The sequence below is a fragment of the Leptidea sinapis genome, chromosome 6 (genome assembly GCF_905404315.1).
Source record: "Leptidea sinapis chromosome 6, ilLepSina1.1, whole genome shotgun sequence".
NCBI classification, from domain to species: domain Eukaryota; kingdom Metazoa; phylum Arthropoda; class Insecta; order Lepidoptera; family Pieridae; genus Leptidea; species Leptidea sinapis.
The window spans coordinates 8,194,699-8,222,470 of record NC_066270.1 but is presented as its reverse complement, the minus strand read 5'-3'; the positions used below and the strand labels follow the sequence as shown (position 1 = coordinate 8,222,470).

The following is a 27,772-nucleotide window of genomic DNA, read 5'->3' as shown; positions in this document are numbered from 1 at the left end:
TACGTGCAAAGTACCATCCGCATCACGTAGACGTCTGTACTCCACAACCGCGCGTTTTGTTCGAAATTTCTTGCGTCGCACAGCCACTTTGTGGAATCAACTACCGGCAGCGGTCTTTCCTAACAGATACGACTTAGGGACCTTCAAGAAAAAGCATACTCCCACCTTAAAGGCCGGCAACGCATTTCTTGACACACCTGTTGTTGCGGATGTCCATGGGCGGTTGCCTCACCTCTCCCGATCCCGTGAGCCTTTAGCCCGTTTGCCCCCTCTCATATATATAAAAAAAAAGCTCGTTGTCAAGTCCTGCCGCCTATACGAACCGCAGTATCTTCTTCACGCGAGTATAGTATTACATACAATACTTGGGTGTAATCGCCAATTTAAACACTACTAGATGAATGACATCAAAAATAACTTATTCGTGGTAATCCAAAATAGACACTGATAATTATTTCTATCGAGTAAAAATTATATTTAAATCCACATCGGAAACATTGAGCTGACATAACAACCGGCAAAAAACATGTTGTGAATAGACAATGAAACAGAACACAATTAAAAAAAAACTAAATGTCATAGACATGTCAGTATGTTTGACAGACCACCTTTTCTACACTCTCTGTACTACAGTGTCTCACAGTCTTAGATGTAATTTAATTTAGGGCGTTTTAATAAATAATTAGTTTACATTTGGAGTAGTTCTTCATTTTTCATTCATCCCTTCCTGGAGACCTTCGACACTAACAAAACATTTCCACCGTTTCAAATCAGAAATAATTGACAGCTTTTATGCATACTGTGAGGGCATAGGAGACTTTACTCATGTTCAACGGTATCATTCAACATAGTGTAACATTTTTTTATTTAGGTTCACCAACAGAGTATACACTATTACTAGCTTATAAAAATAACAAAATAAGTATAAATTATGGTGTAAATCCAATTACAGGCAAACCAGCATGCATTTTTGAGTTGCACAAGTGCGGGGTTGCAAGTATACAATGAAAAAATATTGTATTGTACTATTATAACGTAGAAGTAAAAAGTGAAAAAAAAAACTAAAAATTAAATTTTGGATATAAATCAAAACAAAGCATAAGTTATGTGGTTTCTGCACTGATAAATTGCTGCAATAATTTTTTGTAATGCGGAGGGGAGGAGGAGTGGATGTCAACACGAGTAGTTTTGAAAAGATTATTGTGCTCCCGGCAGATCCTTTCTAAAACACTATTAGCACCGAGTTCAGTTCTATATAAATTTCCAATAAAAGGTTTAAATTGTTGATTGGTTTTAAATACAATAATTAATGAGTTTATTCGCCGGAGCCACCTGTAGTATACCTCACACCGACACCTCTTTCGCCTGTTATCAAGCAAGTAGTGTGCAAGAACTATTTCTTCTTGGAGTTGCAGGGTGCTGTCTACAGATACAAATTAAAATACTCAGCTCCTGAGGCTTAACATCACATGCTAATATTGCTTAGTATTTTTGTTTCGTTAAGGCGGTATCACTTACCATTAGCTAACAGTATAGCAATTTCAGTCACTTACAATCGCAAACAAAAATTAAAACAAAAACTGTACGTTATATACACAAATTTAAAATTCGTGATACTTTAATGAGAAATGGTATTCTCTGATCGGCCATTGTTTTTCTTGTGTATGTGAGTCTGACTGTGAGATCTATAGTACGTACCTACTTTGCTCATACTTCACTTATGTAAAAATTTGCTGAATGTGATAAAACGCAAACTTGACTATTGCACTGGCCTGTCTTAGCTTAGAATAATTTCAGCTGTCAAATGACTATAAAAACGAAATCAAAGATTATACTAAGCTTACACTCAGCTGAGTTTTACGTAAGTAAAGTCTGAGCGAAGTCGGAGTATGCTCTATCGACTTCAGCCTATGAGTCACTGAGAGACATTAGAGATTGGTGCCATCTTTAATATGACCCAAATTTACGTCAAAAGTGATTCTTACTCATAGAAGGTAGATGTGAAGACTGTTGGGTCATCTGCAAGGAGGGTGCTACGTGGCTGCCGTAAATAAGAAAGGCTCTTGAAGCCCATTCACTTATGGACATGTCACCACTGGACGTGTCCTCGCAGGCAAGATACAATGCGCATGCGCAGGCCAGGTCGTACCCTTGAAGCTGAAACAAAGTATTATTTAAATGAGGAACCTGTGAGTAACTGTATCATCAGGTTGGATAGACATCAGACATATGTTCTGACAGATATAATTAAAAGTGTAGATAGGTATGCTACATCAACTAGTACACTCAGCGATAAGATTCATTAAAAAGATTGATTTCATACATTGATTTGCTGCCACTTTCAGTTTATTTAAAAGCATATATTATCTTTTTATATATACTTGCATACACAAATAATAACTATTGTATCATTGAATAATGTTTTAGTTCAGTTCAATTAAATTAAATGCTTAAGAGATGAGCACACACATACTACTACACTAATATACTACAAAGACTACTTCAGTATTGAGAATAACTAGCTGGTTGACGGAGTGACTGCTTTGGATTGGATGTTCGCTAGTCTGGGCGTCGCCATATTGCATCTCGCCACTTTATGGACCTGAAATTAACTGGTTTCATTAATAACAGGAAGCATAATAATAGTTACCTGAAAAAAATCTTTAACGGGCTGTGCGTCGGGTCCGCGATAGTCTCTCAATAAAGTTCGGAGTAAGTCTGGAGGCGAACCCGCGGCTATCAACGCTGCACCCCATGCACTCACGACAGCCCAACGGGACCCAGACCACAGATCTAGAAAAAAAACAATATTTTGTTATTTTTTTAAAGTGATAACCTTCACTTCTGGAATTAATTACATAAATTAAATATGAAAACAAAATTTATGAACGATGCGGGACTCGAACCCGCAACCTCTCGCGTTCCGCGCTCTTTCCAGTGAACCGCCCGTTCGAGTGACGTATCGTTGATAAATCGTATATGTCTTATTCAACTCTCAGGTTTTTGCTTCATCTACAGGATCTACTTTACAGCTGATAACCTGCTGAGCCCCAATATTGGCATATTAGTAAATTGACTTGACATATCACTCTTTCAACTAACTATGGGCTTTATGAGGAAGCTCATGCTCGCTCAGAGGGCAATGGAGTGATGAGATGAGAGGAATAGGAGAACCAAAGTCACAGACACAGCCCAGATGATTGCGAAACTCAAGTGGCAGTGCACATAGTTCAACGGATAGATGGCCGTTAGGGAAGTAAAGTCCTCAAATGGCAGCGCAGGACGATTGTCATGGCGATCTTTGGGGGAGGCTTTTGTCCAGCAGTGGACGTCTTTCGGCTGAAATAATGATTCCGCATGGACGATCACGCGTCTTCGCGTTATAAATATATATATATATATGTGTAGTAGGAGAAAAATAATAAATATATAACCTTATCTAGTATATAACTACGCTTTCAATATATAAAAGTATTATTAGCACATAAAAAAATTAAGATCTCTCGAGTCAGGGTTTGAGGTGTTAAATTTTTGGAGGTATTATTTCTTGTTGCTTTATCTGCTTTAGAATTTGTGATCATTGAAATTATAGGCCACACGAGTAGAGTCGATATAATGTTCGCTCCTGGGGTGACGCACATTCCAAGAGAAAAAAAAGGCAACAAAACGCATTTGGAACCAAGTGATCTGAGCACAACTGCAACTTTAAGAACAATCATCTGCTCCTCTAGTCTGTAAATGTCAAAACACTTTGAAAGAAAAATAATAAATAATACGCACCTTTCTTGGCAAGCAGTGCGGGAGATAATAATGCATCTTGGACGGTGGGTATTGACGTCAGAGCCCAAACAGGACCATCAAGGGGCAGAAGGGAATGTGCTTCGCTAAATGCAGCGCCACCTAACGCCCGCGACAAACACCACAGTGTTTCAGCTTCACCGCCACCAGTTGAGCAAACCATTACTAATGTTCCTGTAAAATGACGAAGAGTTATCGTGAATTAATGTTATTGAAGGTAGGTAAAAATTAAAAAAAACAGACAAAAAGAACTCATGTAGACAGCAATTTTAAGTCGTCTTTCCAGTTCGGCAGCACTCCTGTGATTTTTCTTATGTATTGCAGAATGTGGTCGTTGTTTAACAAACATCCAACAATACACATGATCGAGTGCAAGCTATGCGCGATCGCCGCCCACCCGCCGCAGTTAACTGAATGAAATAGGTGGGCGGGGAAAAATCAAAATGGCTGACAACAGAGGTGTCCAACCTTTTATACTTGGGTATAAAAATTTAATGTGCTTATGCTTCCTGAAAATAAATGTTTCTCACTATTTGATACCATTAAACGCCTAAAGATATTGTACGGGATTTTAAACATCCTGTATATTAGAGGGATAGATATCACTTATTTAAAAGCAAAAATTACCACTCATTCCAAAAAGTATGACTCAGACCTGAGAAGAACGGGCGCAACAAACTCAGCGGGCTCTTTTTTTATAAAAAAAAATATGGTTACAAAGTATATAATAATATCGTACAATTAAACTTATTATTTAATATCCTGAGGGCGGTCGCTCCATTCCCAATCATTATGGTATCATTAAGAATGTCATTTATTAACAATTCTTTTGAATTTCGTAAAACATTTGTTTTGAATTTTTTCTGGGACCTTGTTGTAAAAACATATTCATCGTCCCACAAAAGACTAACTTACTCGACCTAGCCGAATAGTAGGCATTTTAAGTTTATGTCTGTTCTTACTTAAATAATGAAGCCAATTAGAAATTGTTCTAGACTGTATGTACTTAAATCTTATTTTATTAGAATTAATTTACCATTATCATACACAGCATTGTGTACTTGTTTGGGTTTCAACACTGAAGCATTTGGTGTAAATCCAGGTGGTAGTCTTACATGAAGCAGTATTAGATCTAGTGGTCTACTATTGGGTCTTCCTTGACTGGGACTGAAATTATAACAGCTTATTAAAAATTATTAGTTATTTATGCAACTGTTGTTTTAATACCTAATTATTAAAAGTTGCATACAAGATCTACACCCATAATATGAATCCTCTATAAAAGATTCTGAAACAGTTAGCTTACTGCTAACATTAAAAAATCCAGTCCTAGTAACCATTACATCACCCAAACAAGTGTTGTAATGTTGTACTGAATTTTATTACAACACTCGTTAGGATGGTTATTAGGACATTGGGTGTTTTAATGTTGGCAATAAGCTAACTGTTTTAGAATCTTTAATAGAGGATTTAAAGCATGGCTGTAGATAAACAAATAAAAAGTTATCATAATATCTAGATTAAAGATATGGAAGGGAGCACAGTGATATAACTTTTTTTTTTATTATTAGTACAAGCCACTGGATTAAGAACATTGAACATTGCTGGAAGTGAATTTTTTGCTGATATATATTCTATAAAATATCAAGCAATAATATAAAAATATATTATTTTTTATTGTCAATGGCAAGTTGATTTCCTTCACCATAATCTGTTCCCGTATTTTTATAATATTCTAAATAGCTGTTTGGTATTCAGAATAGTACCAGAAGGACAGGTGAACATATTGATACTCCCCTTAATAATTAATTGTATAATAGCTTTAAAAAAATAGTTTTATTTAATTAAGTACTATACATTTATTTAATGTCTTTAAGATATTATGTAATTCATATATAATGCATAACTTTGAAAATAGATAAGTTCACTTAAAAAAAAAACATCAACTCAAGTCAATTTCCTAATATGCAAATATTGGGGTTGAGCAGGTTATCAACTGTAAAGTAGATCCTGTAGATGAAGCCACAACCTGAGAGTTGAACAAAGCAAACAGAATGTTATAACGAGGCGATTCTCGAACGGTTAGCTCAGTTGATTAGAGCACCGACACGGAACGCCGGAGGTCGTGTGTTCGAATCCCGCATCGTTCATAAAATTTTGTTTTTCAAATTTTATTTATTTGTGTAGATAAGTTGTCTACTGGCACCACCTGGCGCTCAAAGCTGTGAGAATTTACACCCAAAATATGGACACCAAGTACCACCATAAGTTTCATACCAATTTAAACGTTTTATTTGATTCGATGATCGACACTATCTAATTCTAATTAATTACCAATTTACTGAAACATTTACTTTAATCTATTTTTAACATATTCAACTCAGAGTATCTTCTTTTGATAACGCGAGTATCACATATTAAAACTAAATTTAAGAATTAACACGCATGTAATAACAATTACATTTAAACATTAATTATTTTCGTAAATTTGCATAATTTATTTCTACTTATGATTCACTGACTTTGGTATTTAACATAACATGACACACTTTTTTACACAAATTATCTTGCCCCAAGTTAAGCCTATATAGCCTGTGTTATGGGTTACAAGACAATGATATATTTAGTACAATATATTTACTTAAACATACATATATTCATATAAACATACATAAACACACACATGACCTTTGACATGTTGACCAAATCTGGGACAGACAATTACATCCAAGTTATTTATCATTCACTAGTCTAAAGCGATTTTCAAATGCACCTTGGTTTACCAAAATAACAGAACAAGATTTTCTAATATAGGTGTGGTAAACGAGGGAGGTGGATAAACGCCCATTTATTTAGGCGAATTTGCGAAAAGGCGGTTATTATATTTTTGAATTTAAGTGGACTGTATACAGGAGGCTGGAAATTCGCCTGTAGAACCATACAGATAGATGTCTTTACTGACATGCACGTCGAGGTTAAAATGGCCGCCTGTTGTTCTGTATCGATGATGACGAAACCAATCATTGTCAATTCCAACTTCCTTTAAATGTCCCCTCTCATATTTTGTGATTAAGATTAAGTTGTAAATATCACTAAGTACTTATATTAAATAATTCAAGTAATTATATTAGTGTATGTCCTTTATAGTCTTAACAGCATGTATATTTGTTTCAGGTATAAGAAAATAAAACTTGTTTCAATCTTTAGCACCGATCACTACCATTAAAATTTGTAAACAAATACTCTAAGCTTGGTGGTCTACCTCAACGTGACATTGGCAAACTTGTGGTATACCTACCACAGGAGCCATAGTAGGAAGATTAAAATAGAAGTATTAAAGTAAGTGGTTCGGAATAATGTGTGTTCCCAAATAGCGGGCGAGCTTAGAAGATTACTGTAGGCATGTCGAAGGACGCGGGGAAAGCGAGTGGGAGGCGGGAGGTTACGGCGGTATGATCGCATCTATTCTTATTAAATTACACTAAACGAAAGAGCTGGCGTCACCAGAGGGAATAACTACCAACAAATATTGAAGACTTACCCCCTTATTCATAATAGTCTGCTAACTTAAAGCATTGCTAATTCTCACTCTGTCTTCTTCTATTGATCTAAGTCAGAATGAGAAAAAACACTCCTAAGCGGTTGTTTAAAGTTAGCGGACCATTATTTATTTATTTATTAGAAAAGGCTTACCAACTAGACACACAATTAATATTATGACTACTTATAATATAAAATTTCTTATATTTATATTTGTATATCTAACTTATAGGTATGCACAGCGTTGCCTTCATTTATTATTGTAAGTTAAGTAATACTACTACAATATGTGTTTACTATTACTAAAAACTATTATTTTATACATCCAAATTATAAGGGTTCAAAAGCGTATTTTTTAAAATTCCAAATGTATTAAAATTTATATCTATACTACTATTACTATGGAATTTACTGTTATATAATTTTGAGATAAGTTGGATAGGTGAATTTGAGCCATAATTGTTTCTGAAAAATCGTACATGTACTGGCAGATATGTACTAATACGACAAGGATAAGGTGGTACACATAATCCAATCTTAGATAGAAGTAATGGACAGTCTAATTGATTATTTAATAATTTATATAAGAAAAGAATTTGTGACGCATTTCTTCGCAATTCTAAGGTTTATATGGTACGGTTTATAAGGTATGAATAAGGGGGTAGAAATATAGCTTAACCAGTTCACTCTAACATATCTTATAAAATGTCGCGATATTTTGAGCAGGTTAGTCAGCTATGACTGTAAGTAACACCGGTTTTCTTAATATATTAATAATTCAACTCACTCAGAAATTCCAGTAGTGAAGTACAATCTTGCTCCAGCCTGTGTGATAGCAACTAGATTCAAATGCTCCGACTCGGATTCCTCCACAGCTGATATTGCTATTACGGGCTTAAAATTACTCGCCTCAACTGTCCTAAAAAAAACTCAAGACTTAATCTTTTGCTACTTAACCATCTTTTCGGACTCATCTACATTTCTACAAACTGCAGAATCTTATTTCATAAATCTTATTAGTTGTTGTTCAGTATTCGTATATAAGAAAGTACTTTTAAAATGTTTAAATAGGATTAAAACACCCAGACATTAAGACCTCAGCGAGGATCAATCATGCTCCTTGCTTTTAAAGACAGTCACTTAAATTTCTCACGCAACATTTTCAACACAATGTCTATGTAGTTGTGAAGAAAATGTAATGTAATGTTAATGTTATGGCTGAAGCTTTAAAATATAGTCATTGATTTTTCGAAAATTGATTTTTTGAGTATTCTTTTTGATGTCATTAAAACCACTAACCACCACCTCTGAGAGAGATGGCGCAAGAATAAAGTAATCACCCCCACTCCTGCAACAATAACAACACTCGTGTGATTCCTTTACGAATTACAGGAGTGTTGACGGCCTATTAGGCAGGTGCAAGAGCTTTTTTGAAGGTACCCATATCACATCAAATCAAAATTAAAAAAAAAAACTATTCCAAAACATTATAATATGCACTAAACAAAGGAATTGTGTATTCTTCTACAACTTAATAATGAGCTTATTTTTAGAGTTATCTTAAGAAAAATAAAAAAAAGTAAAAAGTTACAAACTCTCATCAAACTACCCTTGAAGTATATGATGTCTAATAAAAAAAGAATCATCCAAATCGGTATGGTATGGTATAGGGGCTCCTGTTTCCGCAATTAAACCACTAGCATGGGTCCATTTTGCGTGCAGTATTGGCAATTTACTCCAACCAGCCCAGCTCCTTCCAGAAGTTAAGAACATTCCTGGGGTGTTCGCAGACCTCGTATTGGTTAAGGTTTTTGCCCGTTGGTTGGCCACCCCCGCACATTCCAGGATTACGTGAGCGACCGTTTCGTCCTCGGCCAGACAGCCTCTGCACTTAGGACTGTCCGTTACGCCGATTGTGAAAAGGTGTTTGTTTAGTGATGTGTGACCCGTTAGGGTGCCCACCATTATATGGATATCATGTCTGTTGAGGCTGATAAGTCTACGTGTCAATTTGGGCGACAGTGCAGATATCGCTTCTTGCGACTGTCTTCATCTTGAGACATTCATCCATCGGGTGTTGTGTAGGTTGTTGGTGGGACATCGTATCCATGAGAGCATTTGGCTGAAGGAGGGCAGTGGCAGAAGTGGCAATAGACCAGTCACTAGATTGATGCCGATGCCCATCTTGCAAGCTCATCCGCTGTATCATTACCCAACGAACCGCTATGTCCCTTGAAATCCAAATCGGTTTGTGTGATATTGGTCCAATTGTCATGAACATACATAGTGCAAATTCAAGACTCATATGATTTTCTCATGTAAGCCGGTGTCAGATTTGGACAAAACGGAACCACACGGAAAGCACCAGCTTTCAATTAAAAAAAGAAATATCAAAATCGGTTCACCCAGTCAGAGGTAACAAACATAAAAAAATATACTATCAAATTGATAACCTCCTTCCTTTTTCAAGTTGGTTAATAAAGTGCAAACATATTCTGGTATCATCCTGCATGTCCATTTAGATATATGAAAAAAATGTGTTAAGTGAGTAAATAGAAGTTGTACTTACTTTACTACTTCTGTGGCTGCCGACACAATTTTGCTCTGACTCAGCCTCGTTACTCTACACATACTTTCACCATCATAACCCATATCAAATACTTCTATACATCCCTTTTCACTTAGCGTGTAGATTATATGACGGGAGTTATCCACTTCAATTTTCACAATCGGATCCTCATCGTACAGAGCAGCATTCAAGAATGAAGGCACTAAGAACGAGAGGGCACTGGTTGAATGATTTATCTTTTTACAGTGCTTACCAAACCACCCTAACTGTGCCTGAGAAAAATATTGAAGTGATTTATTTATATTACAAATATTCGTTACAAAATCAGAAACACACCTTGGTACAGTGGTGGTATATAACATATCATTTAAATCAAGATTACATTGCAGATTCTTATAATAATAGAAATAATATATTTAGCTGCAAAAAACATAGTATACAATGGTGTTTAAATATTATAATAATGAGCTTATATGTTTTGCTAGCACTATTCCTAGCAATATTTAACTACAATGAATATCAGAATGACATTTCCATAAATTCCTTAACACTATAAAAATAATAAGCATTTAGCCAACTGTATAGCTTATTCTTAAATAATCTAGAATTTAAATATTTAATGCTACTCGGTAACTTATTATAACCACAAACAGTCTTACAGTAGACAAGTCTCATTTGACCAGTAATTTCACTAGCTACAGCACCCTTAAACACAATAATGTTTACACATTATTGCTTCATGGCAGAAACAGTCGCTGTTGTAGTACTTATAATCAAGCCCTCATCCTGCACAAAGGAGCCTCCCACAGGTAGGTCTAAGTAATTCTTATAACATGTCAGTATAAATGAACATTATTAAACTATTTACCTGATAAGTGATTTCATAAAGGCATCCATCCTTTCCACCCAAAAACATTCTACCCTTGGATGTGGATTTGACACATAACATTGACACACCGTCGGTGGGTAATACAAACACAGGCTCTGGCACCAAATGTATCTCTTCCAATTCTGTTGAACCATCCTGTTTGCTACTGGAAAATGTTACCCCTGTAATATTATAGAGAACTACTACTGAATAATATAACAAAAAAAAAAAAAACAACTACAAATACGGAAAAATGTATGAGGCATTTAATTATGATGTAGTTATGTCGTGTTGTGTTTAAAGTTGTTATACACATATATAGATACACCGCCTCCGACGATATCTGGTCTGATGTTATAGTAATGAGTGTAGTTTTGTATTCGAAATTGTTGTACTTGTGTATTCGACCTTATCCATGTTTCAGTTAGTAGAACTATGTGTAAAAGGAATGTAGGATACAGATGAGTTCGTCAAATTTACCTGGACTACATATGCTTCTTACGTTTGTTAATTATGTTGATACTTAAGAATACTTCATTTAAATAATATATACATTACCTAAAACAACAATTTCAACTGTGGTCGTTAGTACTAGCAAATATTTAACGAAACTCTGAAAGACTCCTGGCTTTGGTTTTACAAGGCCTACACTAACAATGGTTTCTCCTAAGCCATCAAAATAAGCCACATCACTGCCATGCTCAAATGCCCAGACATATATGTTGCTGTCTATTGCAAGCCAAACTCGACTGATTTCTGGAAACACCCCCATAAGGCAGTGGCATTGCATATCTTAAGTGAAGTAAAGGAAATTGATGAAAAATCATTTTCACTATAGAAACTTATACATACTTACATTTTAATTTTCAAAATATCACAAGGGCATATTACTAACACTGTCTACATTCAATAGAGCAAATGCAATGCAAGAAACAAAGTTTTAAAATAAAAATTAAACAGTTTTTGTTAAATCATCAGAAACAAGAGGAAACACTGAGACGTGACTAGACCAGTACTTTATAAAAGTATTTTACCTAATATATTTTATTCATTACAATGTACCAGAATAGGTACTCACCAAATATGTTTTCTCCATTATCTTTGTGAGGTAAAGTTTGTTTCAATTCAAAAAATAAACTCTTGATTAGATCTTTAAATATATAAATTAGGCAGTTATCAGTTATTTATCCTTGACTGTTAGCAATTTTATGAACTATATACGATTGTTATTTGTTATACATTTGCGTTTTTTTTGGGATGAATTATAATTGATAGGTGACGTGACAAGCAACAAACAGAAATTATCAGTTTATTTACATGCGGCCACTGAGTATACAAGTAGAACATACTAACTCATTCATTGCCCATTGTAAAATATATCAGATTGAAACACTTAAAAAAATAATTTTAAAATAGGTTACATTTTGTAAAATTATAAGATTTAGTTTTTATACCATTTTACTTTTAGTTTCCTACCATTAAAAAGTTTTGCTTTTATTTTATATCACAATATTTTTTGTGACCTCTCAAAATGGCCCAACGGAAGACCAGGGTGGGTTTTCAAACCAGCAGAGTTGGGGCCATTTATTTAATTGTATATAGTAGAAATGTTTTACTCTTTTTGTTTTTTGCTTGTTTATCAATCTTAAGTTCATATTTATTTTTATATTATATCTTTTGTATTAGTACAAATTACTTTAAAAAAAAATTAAATTTTTCTTTCTTTCAAAATTAATACTAAATTAACACAAGCTTTTATTATTGTTCTAGTTGTTCCATTTAGATTCTTACTTGATGGAAGTGTAAGAACACTACAGAAAACAATGAATGTATCTTTAATCTAGTCCGACAAGATAAGCATTCTTAAAAACAATAAATCTCTTCAATGACATCACAATTTAACCAATGTCAGATGACTGTTCAGATCAGACAAGCAGTTTCTTCAATTTTCTTTAACATTGAGCAGCAATTTTTAAAAGGATACGGGCAAAGTGCTCCATTATTTCAGGCGGAAGGGACACTTTATTTACAATCTTTAGCTGTGATAAGTTAGCATGATTCAATAATGCTGCGAGATTCCTGTAATCACCAGCATTTAAGCCACTGCATGTTGGGGTACCTTGTGCAGCAATACCAGTTATCTGTGTGGAAAAAGTAATATACATACAGGTATAAAGTAATATTGCTAATTTAAAAACAATTAATAAATAAAAACAAAATGTATACCTCCAGAAACGAAGGGCGGGAATTATCACAAGTAATATACCGGTCTAAAGTGCAACCAGCAAGTTCTAAAGATTCGAGTTGCATTTTACTATTTTCTGGCTGTCTAGGTCCAACGTTACTATTATTTAGACTTGGCATCTGAAAATGTTGTACATACACCTTATAGAACTAAATAAAGTAAAGAAATTGATAGGTTATTAGATTGACAAAATAAATTATTGTAGAGTTACCGTATTTTTCAAAATACTTAAGCATTACGTAGCTTGATAAAACTTTCTTTGAATCTTCTCGTGATTGTATTTCAGTTTAATGAAAATAAATATATAGTTTTCACTTTTACTAAGAACCTAAAATTTATACTTTATTTTGCATTTGCAAGGCTGTGCCGTTTTGATTTAAAATCCAGTGCAGGCAACCAGGCAATGCAGGGGAAGGGTGACAATTGACATTTTTTTTTTTTTGGAGTTTATGGCTTGGTAGTCCTTTATATATAGACCTTTAGGCCATTGACAAATTATTTGATATTACTGATCAAAGAGAATATAACCTCTAAATTAATTACAGATAATACTTAGTACTAATCTTGTATAAGGCTGGGCACAAACGTTAGGAAACCGGATTAGGTTTCCTGATCAGGAATTCGGATTCGGAAACCTGAATGTTCTAATTACATAAAAATATTCAACAAGGCGCACATTATTCTTATTGTTTCCTAACCTATTAAAAACCTAACGTTCGATCCTGTGCGTTCGGTTTGTAAGAACGGAAATAACTCTTATAACATGTTTTGCGGTTTTCAAGGAGCTTTCTTCCACGTACTACAAAGCTGTGGAATGAGCTTCCTTGTGCGGTGTTTCCGGGACGATACGACATGGGTATCTTCAAAAAAAGCGCGTACACCTTTCCTAAAGGCCGGCAACGCTCTTGTGATTCCTACGACGAGTCTACAAACGTCCACTCGCAGCAAAGCTTGCGCGAATCTAAATTGAAATTTCCGTGCGTGTGCGGCGGCTGAGCCAAAATGTACACCAGCCTTATACAAGATTATAACCGTGAGCTGTCAAGCTATCAATGACTGCACGTGTTTATATTATACGTTTATATTACACGTTTCATACAATCGAGTGAATCGTTTTTTTCTAATTAGAGTTTCGCTAGGCTAGATAAGTTATAAAGTTAATAACAACGGCGTTTGCACTTAGAACATTTCTTGATTCATACAATACCATCACATTAAAATTAATTTGTCAACTTGTCTATAGAGGGCACTGATTGATACACAGACCTGCATCGCCCGCCTACACAGTAGGTAGGTAGGTAGCCGCCAATCGCCATGTTATTTATTAATTTATTTGCCTCCATCGGCATCGCTTTGCTTATTCATTATTGTTGTTGTTTGGTGTTCGTTGCGTGTTGGGTATATACTGATTTCCGTTTATTTCCTTAAAATGCAAAAAGCATAGTTCTGAATTGACTGACAAGATATTTACTATATCTACTATGATATTTATATGAAATTGGTGCGGTCCATCAATAAAATTTAATATAAGGTACTCTGTGAATAAAATACTTCGAGGAGCAATTTCGACGCACGATGAGGAGGATATAATGCAAACATTCGCTATACAGTATTACAATAAAAGAAGAAGGGAATAAAATGTTTTTTATTGTAACTTAAGTTCCTAATATCTACATTTTAGTAATTCTGCCATTAAATTGATGGCGGAATTCCTGTGTAAAATTAATATTACAATTAAAACAACCATAAAACAGGTATTTATGTTATACCTTTATGTAGGTATAACCGAGGAAAGTTTCGTCAACTTCCCACGCGATGTCGCTTTCGCCTTGACTGACAACTCTATACCTATATTATATAATGTACTCTGTGTTATTAACTAACTTCCACAATCCACAGAGGTACTTGCATCCCGTGCCACAAAAAAAAAGAGAGGTAATTTCGCAAGGCTACCAAAGAACTTATGGAGAAAAAGGGCGGGAAACTTAAGATCGGTCGCACGTAATTTTGATAATTTTTCATTTTATTTTTAAATTTCATGTAAATATTTCGATATTTTGATCAGATAAGTTGTAGTTTGTATATATTTTAGTAGTTAGTTTTTATTAAAGTGTTAATTTGTGTAAATTTCATCCTATTGGTAAGTCTTCTTTTCTTCACTTTTCTATGATATGATGGACCCCCCGGATGATCCTGGGGGGACAGCCCCTGATATAGGTCATGTAGTGACAATTTCTAATAATGACGAAGGTAGCACGATGGATACAGATGGTTCTGTGTCTCAGACATCTAGTGGCCGTAAAAGAGTGTCAGCTCGACCCAGAATATGCAGACACTGTAATAAAAGACGACGAAAACACCGTGGTGATAGGAAGGATATTAAGGAAAGTGATTGCAAATGTGTAGACATTAGTGATAAACAAATTCTTTCCGAAGTCGATTCCTGCAATAATTCTTCTATAGTAGTAGAGACCATACAAAAAAATAACACAGACACTCCACAACAGCCACAGCCCCCTGTTGCAAGGCTGTTATATAACTCATTAGATGCTGCTCCTTTTGTTGTACACATTCAGAAACAGTATTCATCTCCCGATGATAATGTTACTTTACATCCAGTTATATTTGGTCGTTTTCTCAAAAGAAATTCTATTAAAAATATTGTGAATGGAAGTTTAAAAAGGATAGGCCGGAATAGGTTATCTATTTCTTTTTCTAAGTACCAAGATGCAAATGACTTTGTTGAAAACAAAAATTTAGAAAATGAAAAATATAAGGCTTTTATTCCATCATTTTCTGTGAGTAGGATAGGAATAGTCAGAGGAGTACCAGCTGAGTGGTCTGAAGAGGAAATAAAAGATAATGTTTCTGTTCCTATTGGCTGTGGCCCAATCATAAAAATTAGGAGAATAAAACGAAAGATGATGATTGATGGACAAAACCATCTTAAATGTACTGAGTCTGTGGTATTTACTTTTGATGGACAGTTTTTGCCTAAACGAGTATATATGTGCTACACTTCTCTTACTGTAGACTTGTATATATATCCTACTATTCAATGCTACAATTGTTGTCGGTTTGGTCATGTGAAATCTCAATGCAGATCTAAACCAAGATGTTTTAGATGTGGTCAAGGACATAGTGGTGATAACTGCTCTGTTCAAGATGATTTTATATCTTGTTGTTTATGTAAAGGTTCCCATATTGCAACTGATAAAAAATGTTTAGAATATGAAAGACAAAGAGCTATAAAGGAATCAATGGCTAAAAACTGTATTTCCTATTCAGAAGCTTCAAAGATACATCCATCTGTCTCTCGAATTTCATATGCAGATACATTACTCTCATCACCTAACATCACTCCTAATACTTTTCCAACCCAGCATCAACATTCAACACCTAAAGCTATAAACAATACTTCATATAAAAAAACTGTTTTTGTTAAACCAAAGCCTCCACCTACACTTAGCAAAGGATATGACAAATCTGCTCACCAAGAAATTTTAAGGGATTTTTAATATTCCCCAACCCTCTAATGGATGTGCATTAATTAACAAAGTAAATGAAAATCCTTTGGAATCCTCAGTAATTGATTTAATTATTTCTCTTATAAAATCTCTTAGTCAATCGAATGAATTTTCACCGTCCAACGCTGCCTTATTAGTTTCTGCAATTACTCAAATTTGTAAACCAAATAATGGACAAAGTTCTTCAATGGAATTGTCAAAGCATCACTCCTAAAAAAAGTGATCTTATTTATTTATTAAATAAATATAAACCTTATATCTGTGCTCTTCAAGAGACATGGTTGAAACCAGGATCTTTATTTAAGATTCGTGGTTATTCATGTCTCAGAGAAGATCGTGTGGATGGGCATGGCGGAGTAGCCATGCTTGTGAAACACCCTCTTTCCTTTTCTCTCTTCTCTATTCCTTCTCACAGTAATGATTTTTCTATTATTGCTGCTTTAGTTGAAAATATCTGTTATGTATCTATTTATATACCTCATCCTTCTTCTGCAATCTTAAATGAAATTAAAGATATTATTTCCATTCTTCCGAAGCCTTTTATGATCCTTGGTGATTTTAACTGTCGCCATGAATCCTGGGGTTACTTATCTTCTAATAGTTATGGTAACACATTAATAGATATATTTGATTCAGTGAATTTGTGTATATTAAATGATGGTCGTCCTACACGACGTTCTCATCCTGATGAGGGCCCAAGTGCTCCAGATTTAACAGTCACTACACCTAATCTTGCTTCTTTCTTTGTCCTGGGATCCATTACGATCTACTTTTGGTAGTGATCACTTCCCACTATTATTATCATTTCCAACCTGCAATAATAACAATAAAGTATTACATAAAACTTATTCTCCTCGTTTAAAATATAAGCTTAATGATGTTGATTTATATAAAGATCTAATAAAAAACAAAATTATTACACTTCCAAAAATTAATCCAGGTACAGAATCGCAGTGTGCAGATTCTTTAGCAAGAATCTTTATTGAGGTTGCCAATGAGATATTTCCAAGTAAAAATAGCTCTTTGGGTTTTATTCCTTCTCCTCCTTGGTGGGATAACGAATGTACTGAGGCAGTAAAGAGAAGAAAATATGCTGAAATTACATACTGTCAATGTTCCACTGATGAGAATTTTGAAAATCTTACAAAGAGTATGTCAGAAACTTCAAAATTTCTAAAGAAAAAGAAATTTGATGGCTGGTAAAATTTCTGCTATTCAAAATCACCTGATGTCAAACCATCTCTTGTATGGCAAAATATAAGAAGCTTTAGATCTGCATACAAAGATTCATCTCCAAAATCAATCCCTTTTCATTTAGTTAATAGCTTTTTAGATAAATTGGCTCCACCTTTCGTTCCTGAAGACTTAATAATTGGTTACCCTGTAATAAATATAAATAATGATAACTGTTTTGGTTTAAACAGTATATTTTCTCTCACTGAACTAAAAGGTGTATTGTCTCATGTTAAGGATTCTGCTCCAGGACTGGACGGTATTCCGTATTCCTTTATCTCTCATTTAGATGATGATGCTTTATTTTATTATTTATCTCTTATAAATTCCATAGTGACATCTGGTAACATCCCCTCCACGTGGAAACGTCAAGAAATAATTCCCGTACTGAAACCTAATAGGTGTTCTTCAGACCATTCTGCCTATCGCCCAATCGCACTTTCTTCTGTTTTGATGAAAATTACAGAACATCTTATAAAAAATCGTTTAGAATGGTTTGTTGAGCATAACGGTCTATTATGTGAATCCCAATTCGGTTTCAGACGTGGGAAAAGTACTATTGATAGCTTAAGTATATTCATTTCTGATATTCAATTATCATTTTCAAATAACAAATCAGTAATAGCTGCGTTCTTAGATATAAATTGTGCCTATGATAATGTCGTAGTAAGTATTTTAAAGAGTAAGCTTTTACAACTTAATATACCTCTGCTATTAACAAATTTTATCATAAACATGCTTTCCGAAAGATACATAATCCTGAAACTAGATGATAGGAAGTCAATTACTCGACTTGTTTCAAAGGGCCTCCCCCAGGGATCAGTACTTAGCCCAATATTGTATAATATTTATACACACGATTTAAAATCATCACTTAATTGTGTAAATGTTCTTCAGTATGCTGATGATCTATTAATTTACTGTCGTGATATTTCTATTGAAAAAGCTAGTTCTTCTATAACACAACCGCTGATAAATTTAAAAACTTGGTTGGACTTAAATGGCCTTGATCTATCACCTGAAAAAAGTACAATAGTTTTATTCACGAGATCAAGAACTCCTCCTCCTATTTCTATATTTTATGAGGGTTATCAGATTCCAGTTAAAGATAATGTTAAGTTTTTGGGAATTGTCTTAGATTCGAAACTAACTGGTATCCCACATTGTGATTACCTAAATGCTAAATGTGAGCGTACTCTTAATATTTTAAGATGTCTGTCAGGTGTTTTGTGGGGTGCGCACCCTTTTTGCATGAAATTGTTATATAATGCTCTTATAAGAAGTATATTAGATTATGGTACATTCTTGCTGGAGCCTGGTAGTGTTAAGGCATTTAAAAAACTAGATCTCATACAGTCCAAAGCTTTACGAGTAGTTTCTGGTGCTATGCGGTCAAGTCCTATCAATGCTCTTCAAGTAGAATGTGGTGATCCTCCACTACATCTACGTCGTCAATATTTAGCAGACAAATTTATATTCCGATCTTTTCAGTTTCTTAACCACTCTCTTTATAACAAACTTCAGAAACTTTGTCATTATATAGATTCATCTGCATATTGGTCAAATAAAAAACCACCTTGTCTAATCAATAGTTTTAAGAAATTTATCAACATAAAAGCTCCTATTCATCGATCCATTAATTATCCTCTTTTCAGTACTAGCTTTGAAGCATTAATGTTGCTTCCAGAAATTAATTTTGACTCAGAATTAAATAAGCACGATATTAGTACAAATTTTTCGTTTAATCTTCTTAAAAATACTGTTTGGGTTGATTACCATCATATTTACACAGACGCGTCTAAACATTCCTCCTCGGATCCCGTTGGTGTAGGTGTCTATCACGCTCAATTTAAAATATCACAGAAAATTAAACTACCTCCGGAAACATCGGTGTTTACTGGGGAATGTTATGGTATTTTTAAGGCTATTGAATATATTATTCTATTTAAACTTCCAAAAACAATAATTTTCTCTGATTCAAAAAGTGCCTTACAGTCTCTCAATAGGTTCCCATTTAAATCAAAAAACATTTCTTCTGTTGTCATAGAAATAAGAAATCTATTAAATAAATGCAATCACTTTGGTCTTTCTGTGTTGTTTGTATGGATCCCCAGCCATAGCGACATTCCTGGTAATATAAAAGCAGACCAACTAGCTAATGAAGCCGTGGTCCATGGCGACATTTTCCCTTATAAAGTTTTTTGCCAGGATCTAGGTGCTCTTCCTATAGTTCACCTTCAGGATTGTTGGAATAGACTTTGGACTGAAACTGGTCAATCAAAAGGCAGGAAATATTTTAACCTTCAGCCACTTATTTCATTTAAACCATGGTTTTTCCGTGCCAAATGCAATAAGTTAGTATGTTCTTCTATCATAAGAATGCGTTTGGGTCATGTTTGCACTCCTGTTCATCTTAATAGATTAGGCATTGTATCTACTGACATGTGTGAATGTGAATCCGATAAATGTGATCTAGATCACATTTTCTTTTCATGTTCTCTATACGACCGCTCCTCATTCCTGAATGTTCCTTTTCCTACCTGTATATCCTGTCTTATAATGTATCCATGTAAATTTTATAAAATATTGTCATCTTTCATTCTTCAGAATCATATCAAAGTTTAAATATTTGTAATGTTGTGTAAGTAGCAAGTATATATGTATATTTATGAAATTTTTAATATCCGTTTCAATCCTCTTTCTACTTATCTGATCCTTTCCCGTGTTCCGTATCCTTTTTTAACTTAAGTTTCCCAATCTTTTAATTTACGTTATTGGCAAAAAGTAAACGCTATTGCCAAAAGAAGAAAAAAAAAAAAGAACTTATGTACATTAGAGATCAATGCTCTAAATTTACGTAAATAATAATAAATGGGTATATGATATATATTGGATGTGGATCAGCATATTTGCCCAATGAGGATTACTGAAGTTATAGAATATTCAAAAGAACTTGTTGGTTGGAACCAATATCCATGCTATTCTATAAGACATAAAGAGAATGATGTATCTTTTCGAATAATCCTAATTGGACCATTACTTACGATTACGTAGATGATAAGGAATATATATAGTATTGTAGAGATTCTGTTTAAGAAGGCAATAAATTATATTTATAAAAAAACATATATAACGGCAAAGCTAATAAAATCAGCTTTAAGAAGAGGCTTTTAAAAATAATGTTAATATTCTCAGCTAATATTATTAAAAAAAATTGAAAGTTGAATAATACCATACTATAAACACTGTTTTTTTACAATGATACCTCTGTTTTTGGACTGTGGAGTGGCATATGTGTGGAATTCTGATGGTAAGTTTTCATAATACCTACTTATAATTTTGCTCATCATTTTTATTTCCTAATAAGTAACTTAAAATTCTTCCAGACTGGTATGTGCTGCGTACAAAATATCGAATATGTGGTTCTCTAATAGGCTCCCTGCCTTCTCATCCAAGGCAAAATGAGCTTCAAGGTTGGTGTATACCTATTGTCTGTTAGTCGATAAAATATAATTGCTAAGTGTTCTTAGCCCTTGTAGTTATTAAGATATATTCCAATTTGGATCCAGTAGTAAAATATATATTTTCACTTTTAAAGGTCTACCATTGGCTCTGATGTCTGAAGAGACTTCATTATTGGTTAATGAGGGTATATGTGAACTGTATCATTTACCTCACCTTCATGAATGTCCTTTAGATGAGCTTAAGCAAGAAATAGATGAGATAGACAGAAGGTAAACAAGTTCTTATTGTCTCAAATCTATAAAAATAAATTGAGATGTTGCAAAAATTACTTATTTTGAATCAACAGGGTATTGGAAGACCAAAAAGTGTGTTTGAAAAAGAAAAAAATTGAACAGTTAACACAAAAAATAGATGTAATATTTGCTGGTAAGAAACAGAAGCTATTATCAAAGGGAATAATAGGTAAGGATATGTTAATTATATTACAATGATATTTTTTTTTTATTTATTTCTAGGAATATCAACAGCTATTTACACAAAATAAAAATACAATAAAAACTTAGAGCTAATTACAGATATTCACTAATAGATAGATTTTTGATACCAATGTTGCTAATGTATATATATATATAATATTGTCATAGGTAGATAAAAATCAAAAGTTATACATTTCACCATTTACCACTGCTTTGGAAAACATTGAACTGAAAAGAAGTGGCAAGAAACTTATTGCCATTCCATTAAATCGAAGGACAATGACCACAATCATATGGAATTCCGTAGTTGTTGCACAATAAATCTTTATTTATTATAGACTATGTTTTATATATTATCAAATAAAAGTGTTATTCTCCCCACAAAAACCAGAGTTTTAAGTAATTAGAGAAATATACATACAAATTATATTTAACCTACTTGCTACTTATAAAATAACCAAATGTACAAAAAACATTGTTAGTTAAAAACAAAACTAGTCTTCAGCTGCTATTTGTAAAACAAAATAAGTATTCATACAGAACTCGCCTTTTCATGGTGTTTTTGTGACAACATCCAAAAAACAACTTCAGTCAGATGCAGGTTATTTACTCACATAAATTTATCCCATGTATATACAAAAATAAATAGTAAGTTATCATTAAATTAGGATATCATCCCCACAATCGGGATGTGTGGTCTGTCCTCCACAGTGAGGTTTTCAAGGAACTGTCTTCCATGTACTACAAAGCCATAGAATGAGCTTCCTTGTGTGGTGTTTCTGCGATAATACATACCTATACAACATGGGTACCTTCAAAACTTTCGGTTATTCTCCTGTGATTCCTCTGGTTTTCAAAAGAATGTGGGTGGTGGTGACCACTTAACTCCAGGTTACACGCATGCTTGTTTATATCCTTCTTTCAATCCATTAAACAAGAGAGAAACAATCAAGCTGTTGTAAAATTTTCTTCAAATTTTAGATGTGGATTTGGACAAGAATGAGTTATTACAACAGGAAATCAACAAGATTAGTGATCCATCTCCTGAACATCTTCTTATTCATTTACCCACACAACATCATATTGTAACAGGTAACTTTAATGTATGTTATAAAATCCTCCAACTTAAAGTAGAATATGCTAGAACACAAGGAATGTCATCCATGCAATGGACCAGCCAAGTCAAATCTGTTCTAGGCGGTTCCGTGCATGAGTGGCCAGAATGATGAGCTTTCTGACTTCTCACAGAGATGACGGCAACATATTGTGAAGTTCATCACATCTACCCCCATATAATAACAAAACTCCACTGATAAGAACAATGTGTCAAGATGGTAGCGATTAAGAGTATATAGGGATCTGATAGTGAAGCATGGGCTATTTATGCGTTATTTATATAATGAAGTTCAAGTATGTTATAAGTAATATTTTTCATAAGTAATGATGACAATTTTTAAAGTATATCTATTTATTATATAACAATATCCATTCATTATATCTTATCAGCTCAGACTCATAGTATTTTATTACATTCACAAAGTTAAGAAAACCATTAAAGCTTATTGAAAACCGTTGAATTTTGACCGAATTCGAATTTCAATAAATTTTGAATAAAAATACTTGAATTAGAATTTTATTTTGGTAAAGATGTTATTTAATAAATTGCATCTGTACTATGCAACATACAGAGTCATCGTCTGAGAAGAATGTCTCATTAGTCTTCTTCATGGATGATTACCCACTATATTATAATCATAGAAGTAGTGGTGTCTATCAGTGGACTGTTTCTCATCAGCCGCAGTAGTCAGGCTGTCAGGGTCTGACAAATTGTGTGTTGCTGTTGCCAATATCACAACAAATAATAAAAGCCAATACAGCAGAATTACAAAAGGGATATATTAAGACATTACAGAAGTTTTTGAGAGTCAAACTTGAACACTATCACACCCTTACACTTATACACACCCATTCTTAGAAGTTTACTTTTCAATTTTGTATTTTGATTTACTTTAAGAATTTTAGTTTACTATGCATCGAGGAGTAGTCACTGACAGCTGAAATGTAGTTCATACTAGTTTAGCTCTCTTTGCTACCTACCATAAAGTAATTGTTATAAACTCAACTTGAAAGTCAAGGGTGCATTTTTATCAACATCCATGCTTTCGAAATTTACAAATCTTTATCATCATTATTACTAATTGCCAGTTTAAATGCTAAAATAATAATATGAATACTATTATTTGCAGAGAAAAGAAGAGCAAGTTTGGATGCTTTGGTACCGAGTGTGTTAGATGATGTTGGTGTCATTAAATGTGCTGTATTTAAGGATTTATGGAAAAAAGGATATTGTATTACAAACGGATCAAAGTTTGGCTCGGACTTGTTACTCTACCCAGGTGATTTTATTGTTTGTTCTAATAATGCTAAATGTACTGCTATATGAATAAAATTTCCGTAGGGGAAAAACATGTCTTACAGACCGTTGTCCTTATGCCTGCGGTCAGTTGCATCTATGTTGTCCTTAAATAAAAATATCCATATTATTCGGATATTCTCCATTCAAATAGCATGTATATAATTATTCGATTTTATTTTCGAAAAATCTTAAGATGCAGAAACACACCACATCTCTACGCAATGTTAAATAATCCTATAGGATGCCTAAGCCTTCGCCTCAACCAGTTGCGCCCATTTATGGATCCCACCCATATATGCAAGAAGATCACCAGCTGAGCGACCCTGATGGAAACCATGCTGGAAGTTGAAGATGAGGTGGTGCTCTTCTAAGTATCCTAAACCTGGCGTTTGTTTATCGACTCCATAACTTTGGAGAATATTTGGGATTATTATCAACAAAATTCTTGTATATTTTCAATTCATTTTAAGCATAACTGTACTTAGTTTAAAGGTGGAATAGAGTTATAAAATATTTTTTTTTGTTAGGCCGCGAAAATTATGGTATCATGTTGTAGTATGCCTATTTAATGGACAGATGGCCGTTGGGGCGGTAAAGGCCTCGAATTGCGAATACGTACCGGAAGAAGCAGTGTTGGTAGGCCCCTCACAAGATGGACCGACGATCTGGTCTAGATCGCCGCAGTGAGGGCAGCGCATTACCGATCATCGTGGAAATCTCTGTGGGAGGCCTTTGTCCAGCAGTGGTCGTCTTCCGGCTGATGATGATGATGATGCCTATTTAAGACCGACGCAGTTCCCCCGACCTCGTATATATGTGAAATGAAATATATCTTTATTGCACACTACAAAATAAATATGATAGGTATTCAAATACTAACATTCCTATATATTCCCAGGTGATCCAGTCAAGTTCCACGCAGGCTACATGGTGAGATGTATTAGTAACCAGACGTCGTTTTATCCAAAGACTATTGTTGCCTTTGGACGATTATCGGTCGCAGTCAATAAGCTAGCCGTACTTGCATTTTTCAATAATATAAATAAAATAGAGTATCAAACGATACAATGGCATGACAGTGTTAATGTTTAATATTTTTATAAAATTACGAGTGTATCTTTGTAACAGCATACTTACATATATTTGTACAACACGACTTCGTTCCCCTTTCACCTCCTCGCGCTCGTCCTGTTGCGTCAGTACGGTTTGCAGTTTTATTACCGTACAGGTACCTACATGTGATATTTTTGTGCAATCGCTGCACTGTTTTTGAAGTTTTCATTGTTACGTTTTGACTTTTGTTGTTAATAGTTCTATAGTTTCTGTTATTCAGTGTCGCTATAATAGTACTGTCAGAAAAAAAAAATTTTTGTTTTGAACCCACGATCTGGTCCAGATCGCTGGAATACGTTGGATGAGGGCAGCATCGTCATGGTAATCTTTGGGGGGAGAGCTTTGTCCAGCAATGGACGTCTTCCGGCTGATGATGAATCTCTTATGACTACTGCATCGTGAAATGTTGCTGGTATAGTACTGTTGGGTAATATCTGGTCCGACTCAAGTGTCATGACATGTACGCAGTACGCACCTGCAGCACACTAAGTGCGATCTCAGACAACAACGTGGCACAGCAATGACAAGTGCCACCGTAATGCATGCGTAAGCATCATATTAGTCTGTGAGTGCCACAGTGGCAAGCGACATTACTTTAAAGAAGTAAGGCTGAGAATCAATCATGGCTGGTTAAAATAAAAAGTAAAGAATAAATACGTTGTTTTTTTAGGGTTGCTTACCTGAAAATCATTTGATCATTTTGTTGCCATCCACACGGCCGCCCGTCTGTCTGTTAAGACCCTTAACGCGGGAACGCGTGAAGTATCGACTCGAGGAGAAGCTGTGATAAACAGTATAAAAGTACTAGCATTTATTTTATTAAACACAATATTTATTTACTGCGCTATCGTACACAAAATTTTACTATATTTTTATTTATATTACATAAAAAAATTAATCTATTACAATTATTTTACATTAAAAAGTTTATCCCTCAGAATAACCATCTTTCATTCATAATAAATTACTATAAAAATATTTCACAATTCCTAAGGCGATAGTTATATATTTTTTATATATATTTTTTTACAATAGGGTTCTGCTGCTACGAAAGCCCGTACACGTGCGTGCTCTAGTTTGAATTCTTCTATAATATGAATGTCTTAAGGAGCTTGGTTGAGATCAAGTCCGTCGATGCCTAGTATATTCGCAGGTCTCTTAGGCCCATCATTCATATTTTCCTGCTAGATTCTGCAACTGCTCAAATCTTTCTAGAATCTCAGCACTCGCTCTCTCTATTGAAGAGAAATTCGTCTTCATATGACAATTAAACATCTCGACTTCCATCGCCAAAAATATGCCTCCTCTCAATTTGTCTCGGGGGTTTAAGAGAAATACCCAGCTCTAAAGATAAACTTCTAGCATATATTGTGTACATATTCGTCTCGTTATTCTTGCAGTATCGTCTGTAAAGCGCTTATTTTTTGAGGACAGTAATCTATATTTAGGCCTTCTGCACCTAATTTTGAGAATCACTTCACGCAGTTGCCAGATATAAGATCTAGTACAATCAATCTGTCTTTGTAATAATTTCTAATATAATTGATAGCATCGCCTCTAGCGCTCCAACGTGTGTCCTGCACCCACTGCAAACCATTTGCTGTGGCTGCCATGAAAAGTTCCCACGAGTGCGTAGACATTTAAAAGAAAGCGAAGCAGCGTTCAAACGTAGGTACCAAAGAAAGTCACCGAATTTTTCTAAGAGAATGGTTTGAGCAAGGTACAAATTTGGTATCAGGATGTATATCCTTCATTAGCTTTTGTACACCTTTGTGCCTTTCATTCGGGCGACTTCTTTCTCTTGCAACACCAGAGGAATCACAGGAGCGTTGCCCGCCTTGAAGGAAGGTGTACGCGCTTTTTTTGAAGGTACCCATGTCGTATCGTCCCGGAAACATCGCACAAGGAAGTTCATTCTACAGCTTTGTAGTACGTGGAAGAAAGCTGCTTGAAAACCGCACTGTGGAGGACCGACACATACAGATGGTGGGGATGATATCCTAACTAGTGGCGTGTCGGGCGAAGGTAGAATTCGGCGGCAGGAATCAGGTGAAACAGCTCTTCGGAACACTCCCCATGATAAATGCGGTAGAGGACACACAATGAAGCGATGTCTCTACGCAATGCCAAGTGATCCAGCCGTTCACAGAGCACCGGGTCGCCGAAAATTCGCGCTGCTCTGCGTTGCACGCGGTCAAATGGATGGAGCTGATACTGGGGTGCGCCAGACCAGAGATGACAGCAATACTCCATATGTGGCCGAACCTGTGCTTTGTACAGCGCTAGAATGTGGGCGGGCTTGAAGTATTGCGGTGCTCTATTTATGACGCCCAGTTTCTTCGAAGCCAATTTAGCTTTGCTCTCCAGATGGCCGCGAAATTGGCGATCGCTCGCGCTTTAAGGGAAGTGTTGTCGAACAGCGGTGATACGAAAAATGGGGTTTTTTAGTGGTAAACGCGCAAACTTGAGTCTTCTGGGGGTTAAATTGGACACGGTTCAATTTACCCCCTTCCGCGACCTTC

At 34.8% G+C, this 27,772-nt stretch overlaps 2 protein-coding genes and 1 long non-coding RNA gene across 4 annotated transcripts in view; 1 reads left to right on the top strand and 2 right to left on the bottom strand.

Moving 5' to 3' along the window:
* The window catches only part of LOC126964956 (nuclear pore complex protein Nup154), a 38,253-nt gene extending 24,834 nt beyond the window's left edge, over positions 1–13,419 (bottom strand). Inside the window, exons 1-11 of the mRNA XM_050808310.1 lie at positions 13,232–13,419; positions 13,002–13,139; positions 12,760–12,916; positions 11,334–11,567; positions 10,776–10,957; positions 9,908–10,179; positions 8,126–8,257; positions 4,835–4,965; positions 3,781–3,972; positions 2,651–2,793; positions 1,986–2,157 (exon numbers count right to left, since the gene is read on the bottom strand). Of these exons, the coding sequence (XP_050664267.1) occupies positions 1,986–2,157; positions 2,651–2,793; positions 3,781–3,972; positions 4,835–4,965; positions 8,126–8,257; positions 9,908–10,179; positions 10,776–10,957; positions 11,334–11,567; positions 12,760–12,916; positions 13,002–13,139 (1,753 nt within the window). The 5' untranslated portion in view covers positions 13,232–13,419. The remainder of the gene's footprint in view (positions 1–1,985; positions 2,158–2,650; positions 2,794–3,780; positions 3,973–4,834; positions 4,966–8,125; positions 8,258–9,907; positions 10,180–10,775; positions 10,958–11,333; positions 11,568–12,759; positions 12,917–13,001; positions 13,140–13,231) is intronic.
* A 3,308-nt stretch (positions 13,420–16,727) lies between these two features.
* On the bottom strand, positions 16,728–18,965 carry LOC126965156 (uncharacterized). Of its 2 annotated transcripts, XR_007729477.1 has the most exons (3): positions 17,773–18,965; positions 17,468–17,640; positions 16,728–17,359 (listed from the first exon to the last, which is right to left on the bottom strand). It is a non-coding gene; the product is annotated as an uncharacterized LOC126965156 (long non-coding RNA). The 2 variants fall into 2 exon arrangements; XR_007729476.1 differs by lacking the exon at positions 17,773–18,965 and having other exon boundaries at positions 17,468–17,696.
* Positions 18,966–20,579: 1,614 nt separating this feature from the next.
* On the top strand, positions 20,580–25,904 carry LOC126965090 (tRNA-splicing endonuclease subunit Sen34). The gene is made up of 7 exons (XM_050808553.1): positions 20,580–21,090; positions 21,167–21,253; positions 21,379–21,514; positions 21,592–21,707; positions 22,703–22,813; positions 23,968–24,117; positions 25,036–25,904. The coding sequence occupies exons 1-7, from the start codon at positions 21,039–21,041 to the stop codon at positions 25,227–25,229; spliced, it is 846 nt and encodes a 281-aa protein (XP_050664510.1). The 5' UTR covers positions 20,580–21,038; the 3' UTR covers positions 25,230–25,904.
* Positions 25,905–27,772: the final 1,868 nt, after the last annotated feature.